We start from the raw sequence: 17,855 nt of genomic DNA on the forward strand, positions 1-17,855 counted from the left end.
GTCGAAATCTATCTAATCCTGCACCTGGAGTATTATATCCTAGGAAATTACCCCCTGGTTTGTTTTTTATTTGTGGTAATAGAGCATGGAATGGAATACCCTCAATGCCTGTAGGTGGTCCATGTACCATCGGTCGTCTGAGTTTAGCCTTACCACATTTTCATCCTAACAAATCAAATCCAGTGAGATGGAGAAGAGACACTTCCCAGATCCTTGGTAACCTGTGATGATAACGTTCAACTTTGGAACAAATGGGAGGTATTTTTTGCTTCGTTATTTATCCCAGGTGCCGCCGCTGCTCGGGCCCACAAAAATTTAGAAAAGCTGTCTTGTTGGGTGATTAAACAAGCCAACCTCACCAGCAGAGTTTTATCAGACCTAGCTGATAGTTTAACTTTTGTTCAACATGCTGTTTTGCAAAACCGCATGGCCATTGACTTTTTACTATTAGCACATGGACATGGCTGTGAAGATTTTGAAGGCATGTGTTGTATGGACCTTGAAGATAATTCAAGCTCCATACATAAAGAAATCAAACAATTGATGGAACATTCTCAAAAAATTCAACAAGATGTTGGATTTTTTGGCCTTGAAGGCTTAACAAATTGGCTTGGGATAGGAGGCTGGTTAAAAAGACTGTTGCAAAGTGTGTTGCTTATAGTAATAATTGTTATCATTGGATTTATATGTTTAAGCTGTGCTCTCTCTTGTATTCGAAAATTATTTGAGCGTGTAACTGGACCAGTTTTCCTTGTCCAAAAAGAAAAAGGGGGAATTGTTGCAGAATGGATGAAAGAGAACGGCCACGGTTCCATAGAAGGACTGTGTGATACAGCTTTTGACATAAGTCTGGAGTGAACCAAGCTAGGCCACAGCGAGAAATTACCAGACTTGCTAGAAATGGAAAATTACCAGGCTTGCTAAAAATGGAAAATTACCAGGCTTGCTAATAAGGGAAGAGAGATAAGGTCATGCTGACCTTGTGCCTAATGTTGTAAATAACTTTGAGGAATTCGCGTAGACAAGAGAGGAAAAAAAAATATATGTAGTTAGCTATCCGCAGAAACCGCAAATAGGAGGACGTATGAAAGTGTAATCCTTTAGAGCTTAGCCAATCAGCAGATGATTTGTAGGCATAATTAACTGGAACTGTATATAAGACATAATCGCGCCGTAATAAATCGAAGCTTGCTTTATCACTCATATTGAGTCGGCTGCTTGCTTCCCCTCGCTCGTCATCTTTTAAATCCAGTACAGTAAACCAAACTTGACTATTCTTTAATTTAGTCAACAGAGTATATGGGTTCGCCACTACTGGATGTATATCCTCAGTGATTTTATTTATGGCCCTTAAATCCTGAACCAGCCTATAGCTTTTTCCATCTGCCTTCTTGATTGGTAATATAGGCGTATTGTATTCCGATTCACATTTGACCAGTAGCCCATACTGTAAAAATTTATCAATTATTTCTTTAATTCCTCTCCTATCTTCTATCTTTAAAGGATACTGTTTAATCTTAACAGGTTTTCCCCTGATTTTAATTTTATGGTTATTGGAGTCACATTCTTGGCCTTTCCAGGGACTTCAGTAGCCCAGACTCCTGGATATACTTGATCTGCGATCTCCGAAGGTATCTCACCTTTAGGGTCAGTCTGTATTAATGCTAAACTCAATACATTTATTAGCTGTTCCTCTCCTATCCTTAACTCCATTTTCCCTTTTTCGAAGACTATTTCTGCTTCTAGTTGCTCTAATAAATCTCAGCCTAATAAAATTTTGGTGATCCCGGTAAATATAAGAACCTATGTATTCCCATCTGTTTTCCCAATTTATACTCTAACGGCTTTAAGAAAAAGGCTTTTTGTTGTTGGCCAGTGGCTCCCACTACAGTCACAAAGTCTTTATCCTCTGGTATTAATTTCTGGTTTAGCACTGAATAAGAGGCGCCTGTATCTATTAAAAATTCCATTTTCTGTCCTGATTTCCCTAGCTCTATTTTAACCAGAGGATCTGCTAGGGTAGATTCTCCTGGTCGACTTCATTGATCCGATGAAACGTTTGCTATCATGTTTTGAGCTCTCCCTTGCTGCGGGCATTTCGGGCGAGCGGGAGTCAGATTCAAATACTCACAGAGTTCAAGATCTGATCCGTTTATTGTACAAACCAGGTAGACTTTTATAAGGCATTCTATAAGCGTGCAATAATGTGATTGGCTATTTTACAAGCGTATAATAATATGATTGGTTAACAATTGTTTACTGGGAAGATTTCTGTTTCTGCTTGTTCTGGCATGTAGGCTCCTTTCTGCGGTTTCCCAGCTCCTCTTATCACGTCCCGTTGGCCTTGGTTTTGTGCCAACATCTGCAATTTGTTCCTTTTTCTTCATTCCACTGTTCTGGTCGCAACCTCGTCTTATTTCTTCAGTATTTTTCCACTTGCTTCAGAGTTCAGTATAATCATTCAATACAGCAAGAGCCCCAACACCTCCCCCTTTCTTTTTAAATACAGCATTAATACTGCGTTCCACACAGCTCTGAAAACATTGTAAAAGGCAAGGCACTAAAAGTAACAAAAGAATAACAAACAACAATATAGACAGACCTTGTTTCAATAAATCCCTCAACCACCCTCAGTTCTTGTTGAGGTAAATAAATTGATACATTTAAACGGTAAATCAACTGTTGCAAAAAATACGTATTTTTAACAAGTGTAGTATTCCACCAGGTACAGTTATCTCCAAGGCCATGATTCATGTCATTATGCTGCCGATCTAACCAACCCCAATATGATTGATTTATAGCCGTATAGTTTACTCCCAAAGGCTCAAAAGCTAGTTCAAAGCAGAAACGCATTTCTTGTAGGTGACATCTGAAGCACTTTTTTTTTTCTTTTTTCTTTTTTTTTCTTTTTTTTTCTTTCTTTTTTTTTTTCTTTTTTTTTTCTTTTTTTTTTTCTTTTTTTTTTCTTTCTTTTTTTTTTTTTTTTTCTTTTTTTTTTTTGGGGGGGGGTTTGTAATCAAGTCCGTATTTTTCCTTGAGAAGCTTAAGCTGTTCCTCTTGTTTCAGGAGAGTTTCCAACTCTGATTTGTCGAATAGGTCCGTATTTCCCAAAAATATCATACATTTCCTCCGCTGTGATTTCATACGGCAGGTTCCGAATATAAAGGACCCGATTGACCTCTGGGGGCAGCCAGATGTTAGCTCGCTTGGCCGCTTGCATTGCCATGGCGCCGATCGGAGGGGGGGGGTGGAGGGGGGGGTGCCGCCTTGGAGAGAAACCGCGGCCGGGACGGGGCCTGCCGGGCCGCACGCCGCCGCTCGCCGCTTGTTCCTTTTCAGGACACCAGGGTGGTAATTCATCATCTAATCCCCACGCTATTCGTTCAGCAGTGGTCAGTACTGGATAAGCTTTGGATGTATAATCGGGGGGATTTTCACACGGAGGTTGTCCCTCTGGCTCTTCCTCCGACTGAGCAGTAGGATCGCCGGGAGACCGCACTGCAGCCTTAGCAGCTGCAGCGACTTGAGCCTCGCCATGTAACTGCGCGACCATACCCCGTACAGCTCGATACGTGCGAGCCAAAGTCTTTACCCCCTTAGTCCCAACTTGCACAGATTCCCATAAGTCCTCTCCTACTTTCTTCCATGTTTCATTATTATATATATCTTGCGTAGAAGCAAGGTAACCACGGCGGCGACTCCAACATAGCAGATCAACTACTGCCTGCCGTGAGACTGGCGTTTCAGTTTTTTCTGCCAGTTTCATCAAACTGTCTACGATTGCTTTTTCCACCACTGATGCAGTGATTCCCATCCTGCTTAAATTTCCTGACTCACCGGTCAGCCGTGCACGTTCCGCCTTTCTTCGGGCGCCCAGCTCTCTCTCCGCTGGCAGCAGGATCCTTGCCGGCTCCGCAGCTCGTAACACGATCCTTAATGAATCCTCCTGACCTTTTAACCGATCCTGTCGACCCTCATCGGATCACGTCGGGGGTCACCAGATGCTGCGGGCATTTCGGGCGAGCGGGAGTCAGATTCAAATACTCACAGAGTTCAAGATCTGATCCGTTTATTGTACAAACCAGGTAGACTTTTATAAGGCATTCTATAAGCGTGCAATAATGTGATTGGCTATTTTACAAGCGTATAATAATATGATTGGTTAACAATTGTTTACTGGGAAGATTTCTGTTTCTGCTTGTTCTGGCATGTAGGCTCCTTTCTGCGGTTTCCCAGCTCCTCTTATCACGTCTCGTTGGCCTTGGTTTTGTGCCAACATCTGCAATTTGCTCCTTTTTCTTCATCCCACTGTTCTGGTCGCAACCTCGTCTTATTTCTTCAGTATTTTTCCACTTGCTTCAGAGTTCAGTATAATCATTCAATACAGCAAGAGCCCCAACACTCCCTCATTTTGGACACTCCCCTTTCCAATGGCCTACCTCTTTACAATAGGCACACTGATCTGATCTTAGAGGTGGTTGCTGGGTCCTTATTCGTTTCCCATCTCCCCTATTTTTAACTCGAAAAGTTGGTCCTTGGTTATTCAAGGCGGCTACCGTTGCTGCCGCAATGGTCTGTCCCAGTTTCTGTCTTTCCTCCCCTTCCCGGTTTCTAAACACTCTCCACGCTTCTTCTACTAATTTTTCTAAGTCCCTCATGTCTGCCCCTTGTAATTTTTGGAGTTTTTTCCTTATGTCTTCTGTTGATTGTCCCAGAAATAATGAAACCAATTGTAATTTACCCTCTTCTGAGGAAGGATCTATCGTTGTATATTTTTGCATAGCTGTTCTTAAACGATCTAAGAATTCTGAGGGTGTCTCAGATGGTCCTTGTTTTATAATATATAGCCTGGACTAGTTCACGGACTTAGGAATGGCATTTTCTAAAGCGATTCTTATCCATTCTTGATATCTTTTTAATAATCTATAATCATTATCATCATTATAATCCCAGTCAGGATCTGCCCTTGGAACATGGACTTCCACAGTTCCAGGTAAAACTGAGGCTATTTGAACTTGTACATGCGTTCGTGAAGTTTTAATTATCAGTTGTTTCTCAGTTTCAGATAAAGCTGCTAACATTATTTCTATATCTTTCCAGTCCGGATCCAAATTTTTCACAATTAATTCGAACCTACTGGCTATCCTCTCCGGATCATCTCTATAACCTTTTACTGCCTCTTTCCATGAATCTAATTCACTAGTGGAAAAAGGAATCTTGATTCTAACAGGCCCATTAGTTCCCACAGCCTGTCGCAAGGGAGCCTGTATTACTGGTCCTGATTTGCTCCCTAATCCTGCTTTGCTCCGCGTACGAGCAGTAATTGGAGTGAACCCTTTAGGGTTCACATTGTCTCTGGGTTCCTCACCCTCGGATCCCTCAGCTTTCCCATTTTCCACGATCGGTAAAGGTGGAACGTAATCTTCCACCCTTTCTTCTGACTCACTTAATTTTAAACATCTCTGACCAATACTACATGCTGAACAACATCTCTTCAGTTTTCCTATCCCATCCTTCCTCATATCCTTTTCCATTGCTAATATTAAGGGATCTTGTGGTGCTAGGTTAATTCCACACTCCTTTTGCCACTCTGGGTGATTCCTCAGAGTGAAAAACATATCAGCATACATTACTTCATCCCATTTTCCTTCTCTCCGTAGGAACAACATTAACTGCAGCAAAGTATTATAATTTATAGTTCCATTACAAGGCCACTTTTCCCCACCTTCCAGCTTATAAAGTGGCCACCATTGATTGCAGTACTTTATCAATGTTTTCTTATTCACATTTCCACCAGCAGACCCTCCAATATCCTTCCAATGATTCAAGACACATCCTAACGGGCTTTTCTTTAAAATCCCACCACTCTGCTTTCCTCCCATTTTTCCCAGCTTACACTCACAGAACACACTTATCACTTACAGAATTAATACTTACAAAATGCAGCACGCAGGTATCTTTCTATAGCAACACCAAGAACTTACTATTATTATCAAAAATATAACCGAAATCACAGTAACAATTATCAAAGTCAAATTCCACATTCCATAAATCCGGTAACCAAAATAAGCAACACTGCAGCAAATAAGCTTTATAAGCAAACTTGCCAGATTCCAGATGGCAATTAAATGCTGATAAAACCCAAACAGAACCAGAAGTATACTTGGGGTGCTAGCTACAGAAGTATACCTGAGTTTTCCAGACCAGACGTATACTTGAGACGCGAGTCACAAAGTATACCCGTACGCCACCCTGCGGGAGTCAATCCTCTCGTCTTACGGGCAGCTCCAGAGAACAGATAACCGGTAATACCAGAATAAAGCAATAAAGAATATTGTCACTTACTATAATGGGATTCTTGTCTGCCCCTGCAGTGATCCGGTGAGTTGGGGAGTCCCTCCGGGAAAATCCCGGGGGTACCCAAGGGAGTCCACTCTACTCAAGGGCATCCTGCTGTCCCGTTATCTCCTTGGTAGAGCAGCTGGCTTTGCAAACAGGGAGGACAGCTCGCCTTGCAGAGATTTGCAACTTCCTTGCCAAAACAGTCTATATGATCTTTCAGACATTTTAACCCTTTTGTCGCTATACAATTACAGGCTCATTTATGCATTACAATGAATACTGGTTTATGAATACAAACTTGACCATATTATTTACAGCTTATTTACATCATTTTGGAAAGGCAGATGTCCAGTACACTGATATTAATTATCAGTTATTAGCAAAAGGATATACAATTTGGATGTTGTCTTGGTTTCCCTGAGTCAGGGAAGAGGGAAATATAGTTTCTTCTACCATATCAGCCTTGGTTTTCCTTGCTTTTTTTTTTTTTTTAACTAAAAATACTAAAATTTTCCTTTTTTGCTTTTTTTTACTGGTAATGCAATTCATGTTTTTATAAGGACTGTGGCAGGCAACACATTAATCTGCAGCTTCTTCTTTTACTTAGAAATTAATTTCTATATTACTGCGTGCTGCAATACAGCTGTGCTTGGCAAAATACATGCCATGAGGTACGTGGCTGTGCCAGGCCTCTACACTGCTGCACTTAGCATTCTTCCTGTTTGTTTAAATGTAACTAGCAAACTGTGTGCCAGCTTTTGCATGAATAAAAATGTGGAGTTTTCAATTGATGATGATGTATTTCAACCAGAAATATACCTTATTAATAAGGTATACTTATTCTACTATTATTAGACTAAATTTCTTGTCCAGGCTGTTCTGCCTGACAGACCAGCCCATGCAAACAAGGACATATAATATCTAAGTATATTTGTTAAAGTACTAAGGAGTTTGTGTTTGAACACTTCAAATGGGGACAATAGTTGGTGAAGTATTTAGTAGCTGGAGAAATTAAATGCTTCAGTTTTAATGCCTGATGCATCACATCTGTGTGTGTTTTGAGATACTAGTGCTTAGCATAGGAAGCTGAGATCAAAACTGGTCTTTTTGTGCTCTGTCTCAAAGCAAATTTGCAAGTGGTTTTGTGGGGCAAAAAGATGGAGTGCTCTGGCTCTGTGGGATTTACTGAATTCTTAATGAACTTGAGAAAGAGGGGAGATGCTGGCTTTGCAGTTTGTGGTTTTAAATAAGCACATAAACTTCTGACAAGCTGTAGTTGCTATAAGCAGGATTTTTGGCACTGAGCATTTCTCTCATCCAGCTGGAAAACAAAACAAAAGTCAGTTGTTAGTGAGGCAATGTTAATGCATTCATCTTTGCATCCCTTTAGAACTAACAAATCAACATGAAGCCCTTTAAAAGCGTAAATTAATCTGCAGGACAGTAAAATGAAGCATTGCCATAGCTGGTGCATCGCAGCTCTGCCTTTAGGAGATGCAGCTTATTTAACCAAAACATGATGTTACTTTGCATTTGAAGGGTCAATGACAAATCAAAATTTAATCCAGGCTCTCAGCTTGTACTGAAGTGATTTTTTTTTATTTTTTTATTTCATCGCAGCAGTCTCCCATGACAATCAGCAGTAGTTCTTGTCCTAATGATGTCATCGTTCAGTCTCCCCGCCTCTACCAGGGGAGATTATTATTCACTGGCAACTGCCTTTGCTTGCATTTTCTGCTGAAGACAGGCTGTGTTTACTCATCTGCTGTGCATTTGCTTTGTTTGATTTGCCAGGGTTTTACATATATTGTGTGCATATGGATGTTCCTCTGATTATATAGAGAAAATGAAGACTGCTGTGGCTGATGGGGGAACTGAATGGTTTGTTCACCAAGCATGTAACACGTTTCATTTTGGTAGCATATTTATAAACATGCTGTATTTTAACTGGGTGATCTCGTTGCCTCTGTGGAAGTGAGGTTATAAAGACACATGCTGAAGTCCTCATGTCTAGTGAAAAACATGGCCTCAGTAGCTCATGGAAAAAGTTTATCACTGACATAGAACTGCTGAACTAGAGCCATTTGTGAAGAGATAAGAGAGAAGTATTACACTTGATGCAGAAACACTAGACTAAATGGGGCTAGATTCACTTTGAAGCAATTTTTAAAATACGGTTTAAAGGGAAAAAAAATTAAACGTATTTCTGTTGAGACAAAACCAAACCAAAATCGCTGTTGTTGCACTTGGGTGGGTGAAACATCACGAGGTGTGTCTGAATCAAATATACTAGCGTTGAACAATGTTTTGAATAACAAACTTTGCTGGTCATGGTAACAGCTGTAATGGAATATATTTATGTGGTGTGTGCGAATCTACGCTAAATGAACACGATCAAAGTGAGGAAGGACACAGTTAAGTTTCTGCAAATAATCTTAGCTCAGCCTTGGGCATGCAACATTAATATTTTTCCCCCTAAGGATTCCTTATCTTCTGTAATAGTCATGCTGGGGATTTAAGAGACAGTTTTTGTGTGCAACACAAATCAAAAGTGTCAGCGTACTCTAAGTGATTTCACAGTGTGAAGGCAAAAATGGGCAAGCCTCAAGTGCATATGCAAGGCTCTAAGAAACACAAGCGTGAAGCGCAGTTTTCTTCTCTTGTTCGTGACCCAGCATAGATACATGTATATTTACCACATGTGGAGGGGAAATGCATTCCCTGTTTCTTCATTGGCACCACCCCCCACCCCCCCACCAAGGAAATTCTTATCTGAGCTATTTTGCCTTCAGAGTCACGGCTGAATGTAGTGAGCAGTTTGCTTTATGGGTACAATAAACATAAAAGTCTATAAAATAACTGATGTGCCTTTTGGTAAGTATGCAGCAACGAGGGCCACTACAGGTTGAGTTGGCATATTGCAGGTAAAACAGCGGGGGTGGTGGTAAAGAAAGGTATCTTCATTAAATTCAGATCTATTTTCAGAAATAGACTTTGGGTTTTGGGTTGTGATGGGAAGGGTGGGGAGAGAAGAAAGCTTTTTTAAAAAGAAAAGTTGATGTTGGTGCTTCTCTGTCTTTTAGGAACATACATTCTGACAACTGCCCTGCTGCCCCTCCTGGAAAAAGAAGCTGATGCCAGAGTGGTGAGTCTGCTATGCTGTTGAAAAGTGGTGTTTTACTGTTCTTACTTTCTGGTTTGTGACAGCATTTCTTTGACTGTGCTAGCAATACAGGATTAGTTATAATGCTGTAAGCATCTTGAGAAACCTCTGTGATTTTGCTAACAACCTCCTTCTCCAAGGTAAAACTCCTGCCCACAACCCTCCACCCCTCATTGCAAATCAGAGTACAAAACACTTCCTTTGGAAACTTCCCCTTTTACTTTCCCTGGGGCAAGGCATCTCCTGCAGCGTAGTGCAAAATTCCTATAATAGGAGTATAGGCTTAAAAGAACCTCACAGGTCTTGGCATAAAGTAGGACAGTGGATACTTCTTTTTTAAATGAAATTTTCTAAGTTTTGTACAATCTTTTGTTTCCTAATTATATAATTCGTTAATAAAAATATATAATAATTTTAACAATTTGATAAATGATAAACATATAAACTACAAATAGTGCTATCCTGCTATTTTCTTTCTCCTGATTACTTTTCAAAAGGAAGGAGCACAAAGTTCCCTGGAGGAGTCAACACCACTTTGAATGAAAATCACTTTCTAAAAAATAGTTTTTCTTCCACCTCATTTCCAGGTATGTTCCACACACGAGCGCAAGCATAGTGCTAAGAGTGTGCAGAAGAATCCTGCTCCCTAGGGACTTCCAAATATGGCCTGAAGATAACATTACATGCATGAGCAAAATTGTGGGGAGTTCCTGGTTTTGCTTTTCATTCATTTGCTTTTCATTCATTTGATTACAGATAACTGTCTCTTCTGGGGGCATGCTAGTTCAAAAATTAAACTTATCTGACTTGCAGTCAGAAAACGGGACATTTGATGGAACTATGGTGTATGCACAAAACAAGGTATGGTCCATGGTTTTGAAAACAAAGCCCAGCACTTGTTTGCTAGGCAGCTTATACCATCTGCTTTGCAAAAAGCCTGACATTCACTGTTGCTTTCCCATTGCATCCAATTCGTGCAGAGATGCACCAGCAATAATATTCAGGAGTATGATGGCATGCACCTGTGAGTGCATACCATCTTGCACAGAGAACATGGCTAGACTTGAATTTGATTTGATATAAGTCTCAAGGGGGAAAACTGTCTTGTGCTGACAAACCCTTTCTGCCTTCTTAGTTCTTACCGACACTCTGCAGCAAGTAGATGTGGTCAGTAAAAGCAGTGTAACCACTTTAAAAGTAAGCTTGTGGCCAGGATATGGATTGCAATGACCATGGTGGTCTCTGAAAAAATTATCCAATAAATTCAATCAGGATGAGCAAGGGTATATTTTCTGCTATATATAAACATCCCGGTATTTACAGCACATTGGGTGTAGCTTATCTCCCTGGGAACTAACTTGGTGGGCAGGCTATTGAACTTGATACTAGTCTGGCTCTTTTTGCTCTGTCCTAGAGACAGCAAGTTGTCTTGACAGAACAATGGGCAAAAGCTTGCAGAAACATCCATTTCTCTGTTATGCATCCTGGCTGGGCAGACACTCCAGGTAACATCTGCTTGACGCTATAATTTTTTTCGTTTCTGGATTAGTCTAAAAGCAAAGAGAAAAGAAATTTTCTGGTAGATTTCTCCAACAGGTGCAGAGATGTCTTGGCTCCACACTGGTGTCTGAAGTAGTTTTGTACCCCCTTGGTAGCTCTGTTCTGTAGTGTCTGCTATCTGTCTATATCCAGAGAATATTAATGGGTAACGAATGATTCCAGCCCCGCACAAATGCACAGCAGAGCCATAGTGCTTTAAGCTAATCTCTAAGTTAACATTTGTAGTGGGACTGTTAAACACACAGAACTTCTGCTTTTGTAAGTACCAACGTGCAGACATTGGGAATTTGCAAGGGCATACAGGAAAATGGAGTATGCACCACTGTGCAAGCCCTGTTCCTCTCCTTTTCCTCTGAACATTTACTGCCATCAAGAAGCAGTGTTTGGCCAGACAGTCCTTTGTCTGAGCTGCAGCTGTTCTTCAGTGACTGTGTCTCAGCAGGAAGGCCGGCATCAGTTATCCAGTATGCGGGGTGCATTCTGCAATATGTTACCAGCCCCTAACACCCGAACTTTGGATGCAGACCAGCAGTCTGTCTCTAGGTCTTTTCTAGGGATGCAGTTCCCCAGATTTGCTTCTGACAGCAGAAACATTTTCCCTGGCTACTTTATACTTGAAGACTGCCCTTTCCAACTAAATATCCTAGTATTTATATTTCTTTGAAATATATTTATTTTTGCAGATCAGATCCTCTGTGAATTTCAAACCTAATGAACCATAAAGGTATTCCACCTTAAAGTTCAAGGACTCTCCAACCTCCAAAAATAAACAGCTCAGGGGATGGGCTTTCAATCATCACCTGTTGGACAAAATAAAAAGAAACCAGAGTTTAAACATTAATTATGTAGTTGGTTTAGGTACTGTTCACCATACAGGTTTTAAATACAATGCTGCAACTGGTTTCCTAAAACTGTTGAGGAAATAAGAGCTAAAAATCCTGTTAGAATACTTGGGTTTTTGGTATTTCTGTTTCTCCCTTGTCTTACATCTTTGCAGTTTAGAATGGAATAGGCTCAGAAACCTCTCACTGATCTTATTCTCAGCTCCTACTAGTTTTATCCCTGTAATTTGACCCAAACAAACAACTGGTGGATCATCTGGCAGTTTAGCCCTATTCCACCACAAGTCATTGTAGTCCTAGCTATGGGGAAATACTTTTTTTCTTTCATAAACTCCTGAGATGCCTTCTCTTTCTCCTACGTTCACAATTTCAATTTTAAGCTGCTTTAAAAAAAAATTAAAAAAATCAAGTGTCTTGCATGGCATACCACCATTCTGGTGTTATTTCTTCTAGCTGTGAGATCATCAATGCCAGATTTCTACCAGAAGATGAAAAATACCCTGCGCACAGAGGCCCAGGGAGCTGATACTGTTGTATGGTTGGCAGTATTTGAAGCAACAAAGTTACTGAGTGGCTTATTCTTCCAAGGTAAGTTGGCATTGTTTTACATTGCGAAGCAGTGGAGATCCCTAAGCTGCCTGAACTGTAGGATCCCCATCTGGCTTGGAAGGTGATGAAAGGTCAACCAGGCAACCATTGTTCAAAGGATAAAGCATTTCTTCAAATCGTTCCAAGACTAAAGGTTTAAGTGAGCATTGTGCAGCCAGAGAACAGTTGTGTTATGTTCCTGGTTTTGTCCTCTAAAGTAGCTGATGGAGACTTAAAGCATTTCTTTAGGGAGGGTTGGGATTTTTTAAATGAAAATGGCTGTACACAGGTCTGTGCCAAGGTAAAGTGAATCACAGCAAACAGCATCTTTTATGATGCTGGGAAACTAGCATCCTTCTCACAGAGCACTGGGGGTTGGCTTTGCTCTTCTTCCTACTGTTTCATGCTAGTTAAAACTGCCAATTCCCCCTTTCTCCAATCCTGGGCAGGGACTTGAGCACAGTGGCGTTTCTGGCACTCTAAGCTTAGGGAATGGAAAAAATAGGGCAGAGCCTTTCTTTTCTCCCAGGCAGATGACAGACATCTTAGTAGAAGCAGCTGTAGGCATAGATGTCTTAATGGTCATGCAGGTCAGTCCAGAAGGAGAAAAGAAAGCGCAGGTTAATTGCTTACAGAAGCCCAGTACTTTTGTTGGATGTGGCACTCAAATCCTGATTCACTGAATTTCTAGGCGGAGCATGCAGGAAGCTCAGACCCTGGTTCCAGAGTTGGTTTGACTTTGTCCCATCTGTCCCCTCCCAGGTAGTCACAGTGTTGTTTGACAGATATTTAACCAGACCTCTTTCATGTCATCATGTGGTGCATGCAGAAAACCCACATCCCAGCTGGTCAGTCTTCTTTGTAGAACCAGGCTTTGCCTTTTTCAAACTCCTATCACCTTCTTCTGGTCCTAATGCTCCTGCTCAGTTGCTCTCTCTCTAGGTCATAATTCCACCAGGCTCTTGCTTTTGGTCTTTGTCTACCCCCAGCTTCAGTAAACAGGGAACGTGCCTTGGCTCTTCAGCTATAGCTATTGACTCTTGAGAGCTTTGGCCTTGGCATGACTGCTCTTGAGGCTGCAAGAGAAGTCCTGTGCCTATGTCCTGTGCTTCTCAAAGAGTGATGAAGTCAGTTATTTCTCTCTCCTACTGCTCTTTGGAAGCCACAGCTTACTATGGGCTGCCTTCAGGCTCAGTAAAGGACTTTGTGAGCAGGAGCACTTTACCACAGTCTGCTCTTCTGGTCCTTGACGGCCATTTCCTGAATCAGTCACACCTTCCCTCCATTTCCTCCATTCTTTTATTCTGTTCCCTTCAAGTGCAAACCAAAGCCAGCAATTTTTTTTTCCTGAGGAAAAAAAAAGGGAAGTGAGAACATGACTCGTACAACCAGAATTCTCTGCATCTGCCAAAATAAATAAAAAATGTTTGACAGAGTTCTGCTTTCCAAAGACTAGAAGCATCTTCTCTGTGATTCTGAACTTGGCTTTCACACATAGCTCCCAAACTAGCACGAGCTACTGGAAGCAGGTAGGAAGCAGTTTATATTCTGTGTGATGGAGAAGGGAACATTCCTCTGAGTGTTTCCCTCTCCTCAGTTTTCCATGAGCAGAGGTTTCATGGCTTGTGCAGCCAGTTACAACATTTACTCTTAAGAGAGCAAACAGCTTTGCTCCCCTGGGAAGCCTGATATGTTTTCAGAGAAATCTGCTGCCCAATGTTGCAACCACTTGTTCTTTTAGTCTCAGCTGGCTACTGCAGAAGTTGGGCTTATTTAATAGACTAACAGTGCTGCACGGGTGCTCTGACCGTTGTTTCATAGACATCTGAGAGCACTGTTATAATGTTCCCGGGCTCTAGATACCAGGTTTTTCAGAGAAAAATCCCTTTGAATGGATGGTGATACAGCTATATTTACACAGACTGAGGAGTATGAGATTTGGAGAACCAAGCAAAGCATCAAACTGAGCAAATTTGGTCACACGTCTTTCTATTGGATACATGTTACTTAAGGCAATTGAGCAATTAGCTGAAGTTCTTTAGCATTTAGAATTTAGCTGTTATTTTTAAGGATGAAAGTAAGTATTTTAAGATTGAAAATAATCCAGACTACAAAGTCCCAGCTGGAGAATTTGTGTAGCACCAGGAACTTTACCTAGGAGGCAAGGAAAAACTTGCTGCCAAAGCATCCTCTGCCTGCAACAGCAATCTCAACTTCTTGGCCTTTGTCTACAGGAGTTGGACTAGTGATAGAGCATGTGTAACACCGCAACCAGTCCTTCCTTCATCTATACTGTCCTTAGCTGCAAATGAGGTCTTGCTCCCCAGTCTAAGTTGTGTTTGCCTAAAGGACAATCATTTTAGTTCCAGGAGACAAATGAAATTAGTTTCATTTCTGGTTTAGAAGATATACTTAACTAAAATTGTTTACAGATACCTAGAAGGTACATTTCATGGCTTGCAGACCATCAGGTATGTTTTGGCACTATAAGGCCTAGCAGAAAATTCTCCAGAAGAGGTAGTTAAATGTCACCATAAGGATTTTTTGTTGTTGTTTTGTTTTGGTCTTCCAGACAGGCAACCAGTCCCTACGCACTTACCCCTAGCAAGCACCCACAGTCCACCTGAGGATGAGGAGAAGCTAATGGAGGTGCTGGAAGAGCTCTCCCAGAAGTTTAAATCTACTTCTCCAGGAACTTAGTGTTACTGCTGATACAGTAAAGCTCACACTGTAACAGTACTGTAGCACGGAGGGGAAGCAGGATGCCATGGGCCTAAAATAAATTAGGTTCAGGTTTTCACATCATGGGGGAAGAGTGGTGTCTGTGCCATTTTTTCTTCTGCTGTGGAGATTCTCTCCCATTGTGAATATGCATATGCTGTGTCAAGACACAGTAAGGTTGTGTTCTTTGATTTGGAAGAAAAATTGGAAGGCATTAAAATAAACTCTAAGGCTTTGTGAAGTTACCCGCAATCATTTAAAACACCACAGAGAAATAGAGGAGCATACCTTCAGTAGCCCTTGTGAAGGACTTCATGGAAGAAGTAGTAGATGTTTTAAACAGTGTTTAACCACTCTATTCACAGGTTGGTGGCTTCCTTCACTGTGTGGGGGTGACTGGGCTCTAACTTGTAACTGGGAAGGCAGGAACTCTTGTATTGCCTGCTTAATTTAAATGGAAGGACTCCTCACGGCCTTCAGTTTCTATAAATCAATGCTGGTATGCAGAAGTGATCTGCTTCCTCACGTTTAAACAGAAAGAATTTAGGAATGCTGCCAAATGCTTTCCACATTATGAAGCCAGGCTGAATATTATCCCATTTATGTCAAGACCCCATGAAGTAGGATGTTTCAACATATCCCACACCCAGGCATGGCTGGATCCAGTGGAGAAATGGCTCCATGATTCCAGGCATGAAATGAAGTAACTACTAAGCTGTATGTGCTGACCACTTCTGTGAAAGATCAAAGGGACTTGCTTTATCATTCTGAATGGATTAAGAGGGAGAAGGGAACACTGTGGGGCACAGGTTCTAGAGGAGTCCACCTCCTGACAGGAGGGCTGTATTTTGTCTGGAACTGTTCATTTCCAGACACAGAAGATGGGATTTGTCTTACCTGACCTGTGGACATTTGAATTACTCATTGGGATTCTTATTAAATCAATAGAGAAAAAACTGGCTTTTTCACAGTAATTTACTGGATCTAGTTTAAGAAACAACGCCTACATTCGTGCATCTTTCTACCGATGGTGAAGACAGTCAGCTCAGACCAAGACATTCAGGTGGGATTCATTTTGTGTTACATATTTCACATTTACTGCAAAGCCAAGGCTATTAACAAAAATAGTGATAACACGTTTTCTCCTGAACTGAGTGTGTTTGCTAGCAAACTGCATACAGAACCAACCAAGCTGCACTGTTGTTTTACACAAGGCTGCGGACCTTAGACACAAACATAACATAGGCATTCTTGAGCCCTCTGCAGTGACTGGTAGCTAAAGGCCCTGCTGATGGGCAGAAGAGAACTGTTACGTCTGCTTTACACATTTTAGTTTCCCCAAAGTTATCCTACTGGCTGGCAGCATTTACTCATTATACAAAGACATACTATTAAGCATCAGTTTAGAAAAAAACTTTTTTTTTCAGCCTATTATCAGTCTCCTTGGAAATAGCGCCTTTACTGTCAGAGAGGCCCTGAAATAAGTTTTCCCATGATAAGCAGTGCTGAGACAAGTGGGCTGTCATAGCTCTTCCTGAAGAGGCTGGATCAGCATTCCAATGATTGCTTCATTTTAGAAACTTAACTCCTCACGCTGCAGTGAAAGAAAACAACAGCAAGGCTTGGACAGATGTTTATTTCCTAGAAGTCCAGTATTAACATTTCATATGGTTCAAACTGTTAAATACAGTTGCTGAAAACAAGAGTGTGGCTGGAAGCATATATAGTAACTACACTTCTCAATCCAGTAGCCCCAAGGACTAATAAAAACATTTGCATTATTATTTAAGTCAAGTTGCTTCTCTGCTCTGCAGTATAGAAGAGAAGTTTAATGACTGGTATTTAAATAGTTCATAAAAATAACCAATAGTGCACATGTTATATATATAAAACATTTTAGTCCACATTCTGTATTGATGTATTTGAATAGGCTTTTAGTCTTTTTAGTCACAGCTTAAAAACAGAGTCAAAGGTATGAAAACTGCTTTAATCAAAGTTTGGTCACAGTGTAAAAGAGCCAGATACTATGGTTTAAGAGCACTTGTGATTTAAAAATAATTAAAACACAGAACAGCAACTAGAAACAAAACCCAGAGCCTCCCACACTTTGGTACTGTGGTCCCAATGATGCTTTATTTCAGCAAGAAATTTATTTCCCACAAGAGCAAACGCAGCATGTAGCTGTAAAGCCAGTGAGGTGCTTTGTGTTAATGCAATTTAGAATGACTTGTACCTGCGTGTAAGCACATACTTTTAGTGCCATCTATGAAATTTTAGGGGCAAGAGAACAATGGCATCTAGTGACAGATGACCAGAAATAGAAGGTGGCACAAGTTCTTGCTCAGCAGTGCATACTGAGGACTTCAGTACACATCTGGTGTCTAGGAGCCAAGCAACAAGCACAGCAGCTGTTCTTGCTGCCCTTCACTTTCCATACTCAGCCCAACACTTGTGTCAGCTTTCAGGCTTATATGACTCTGACCTCAGTCGTTTAATTATTCCCATTCTGAAGGCTTTTGCATTTTTCTTCATTTTTTGAAGTCACCTAGTTGGAAGGTTTTTGCTCAAAGAAAGAGGAATGTAGCGTCACAGACCACATATAAAGTAGTGTCCCCATGTCCTGAGGGAAAGACACGGCC

The 17,855-nt window shown here is 41.1% G+C and overlaps 1 protein-coding gene across 1 annotated transcript in view; it reads left to right on the forward strand.

The window, feature by feature from the left end:
- LOC130142147 (dehydrogenase/reductase SDR family member 12-like) overlaps positions 1-15,457 on the forward strand; it is a 38,798-nt gene extending 23,341 nt beyond the window's left edge. The window contains exons 3-7 of the mRNA XM_056323625.1: positions 9,426-9,487; positions 10,262-10,366; positions 10,920-11,010; positions 12,361-12,495; positions 15,068-15,457. Of these exons, the coding sequence (XP_056179600.1) occupies positions 9,426-9,487; positions 10,262-10,366; positions 10,920-11,010; positions 12,361-12,495; positions 15,068-15,195 (521 nt within the window). The 3' untranslated portion in view covers positions 15,196-15,457. The remainder of the gene's footprint in view (positions 1-9,425; positions 9,488-10,261; positions 10,367-10,919; positions 11,011-12,360; positions 12,496-15,067) is intronic.
- The last annotated feature ends 2,398 nt before the right edge of the window (positions 15,458-17,855 follow it).

The sequence above is a fragment of the Falco biarmicus genome, chromosome W, assembly GCF_023638135.1.
Source record: "Falco biarmicus isolate bFalBia1 chromosome W, bFalBia1.pri, whole genome shotgun sequence".
NCBI classification, from domain to species: domain Eukaryota; kingdom Metazoa; phylum Chordata; class Aves; order Falconiformes; family Falconidae; genus Falco; species Falco biarmicus.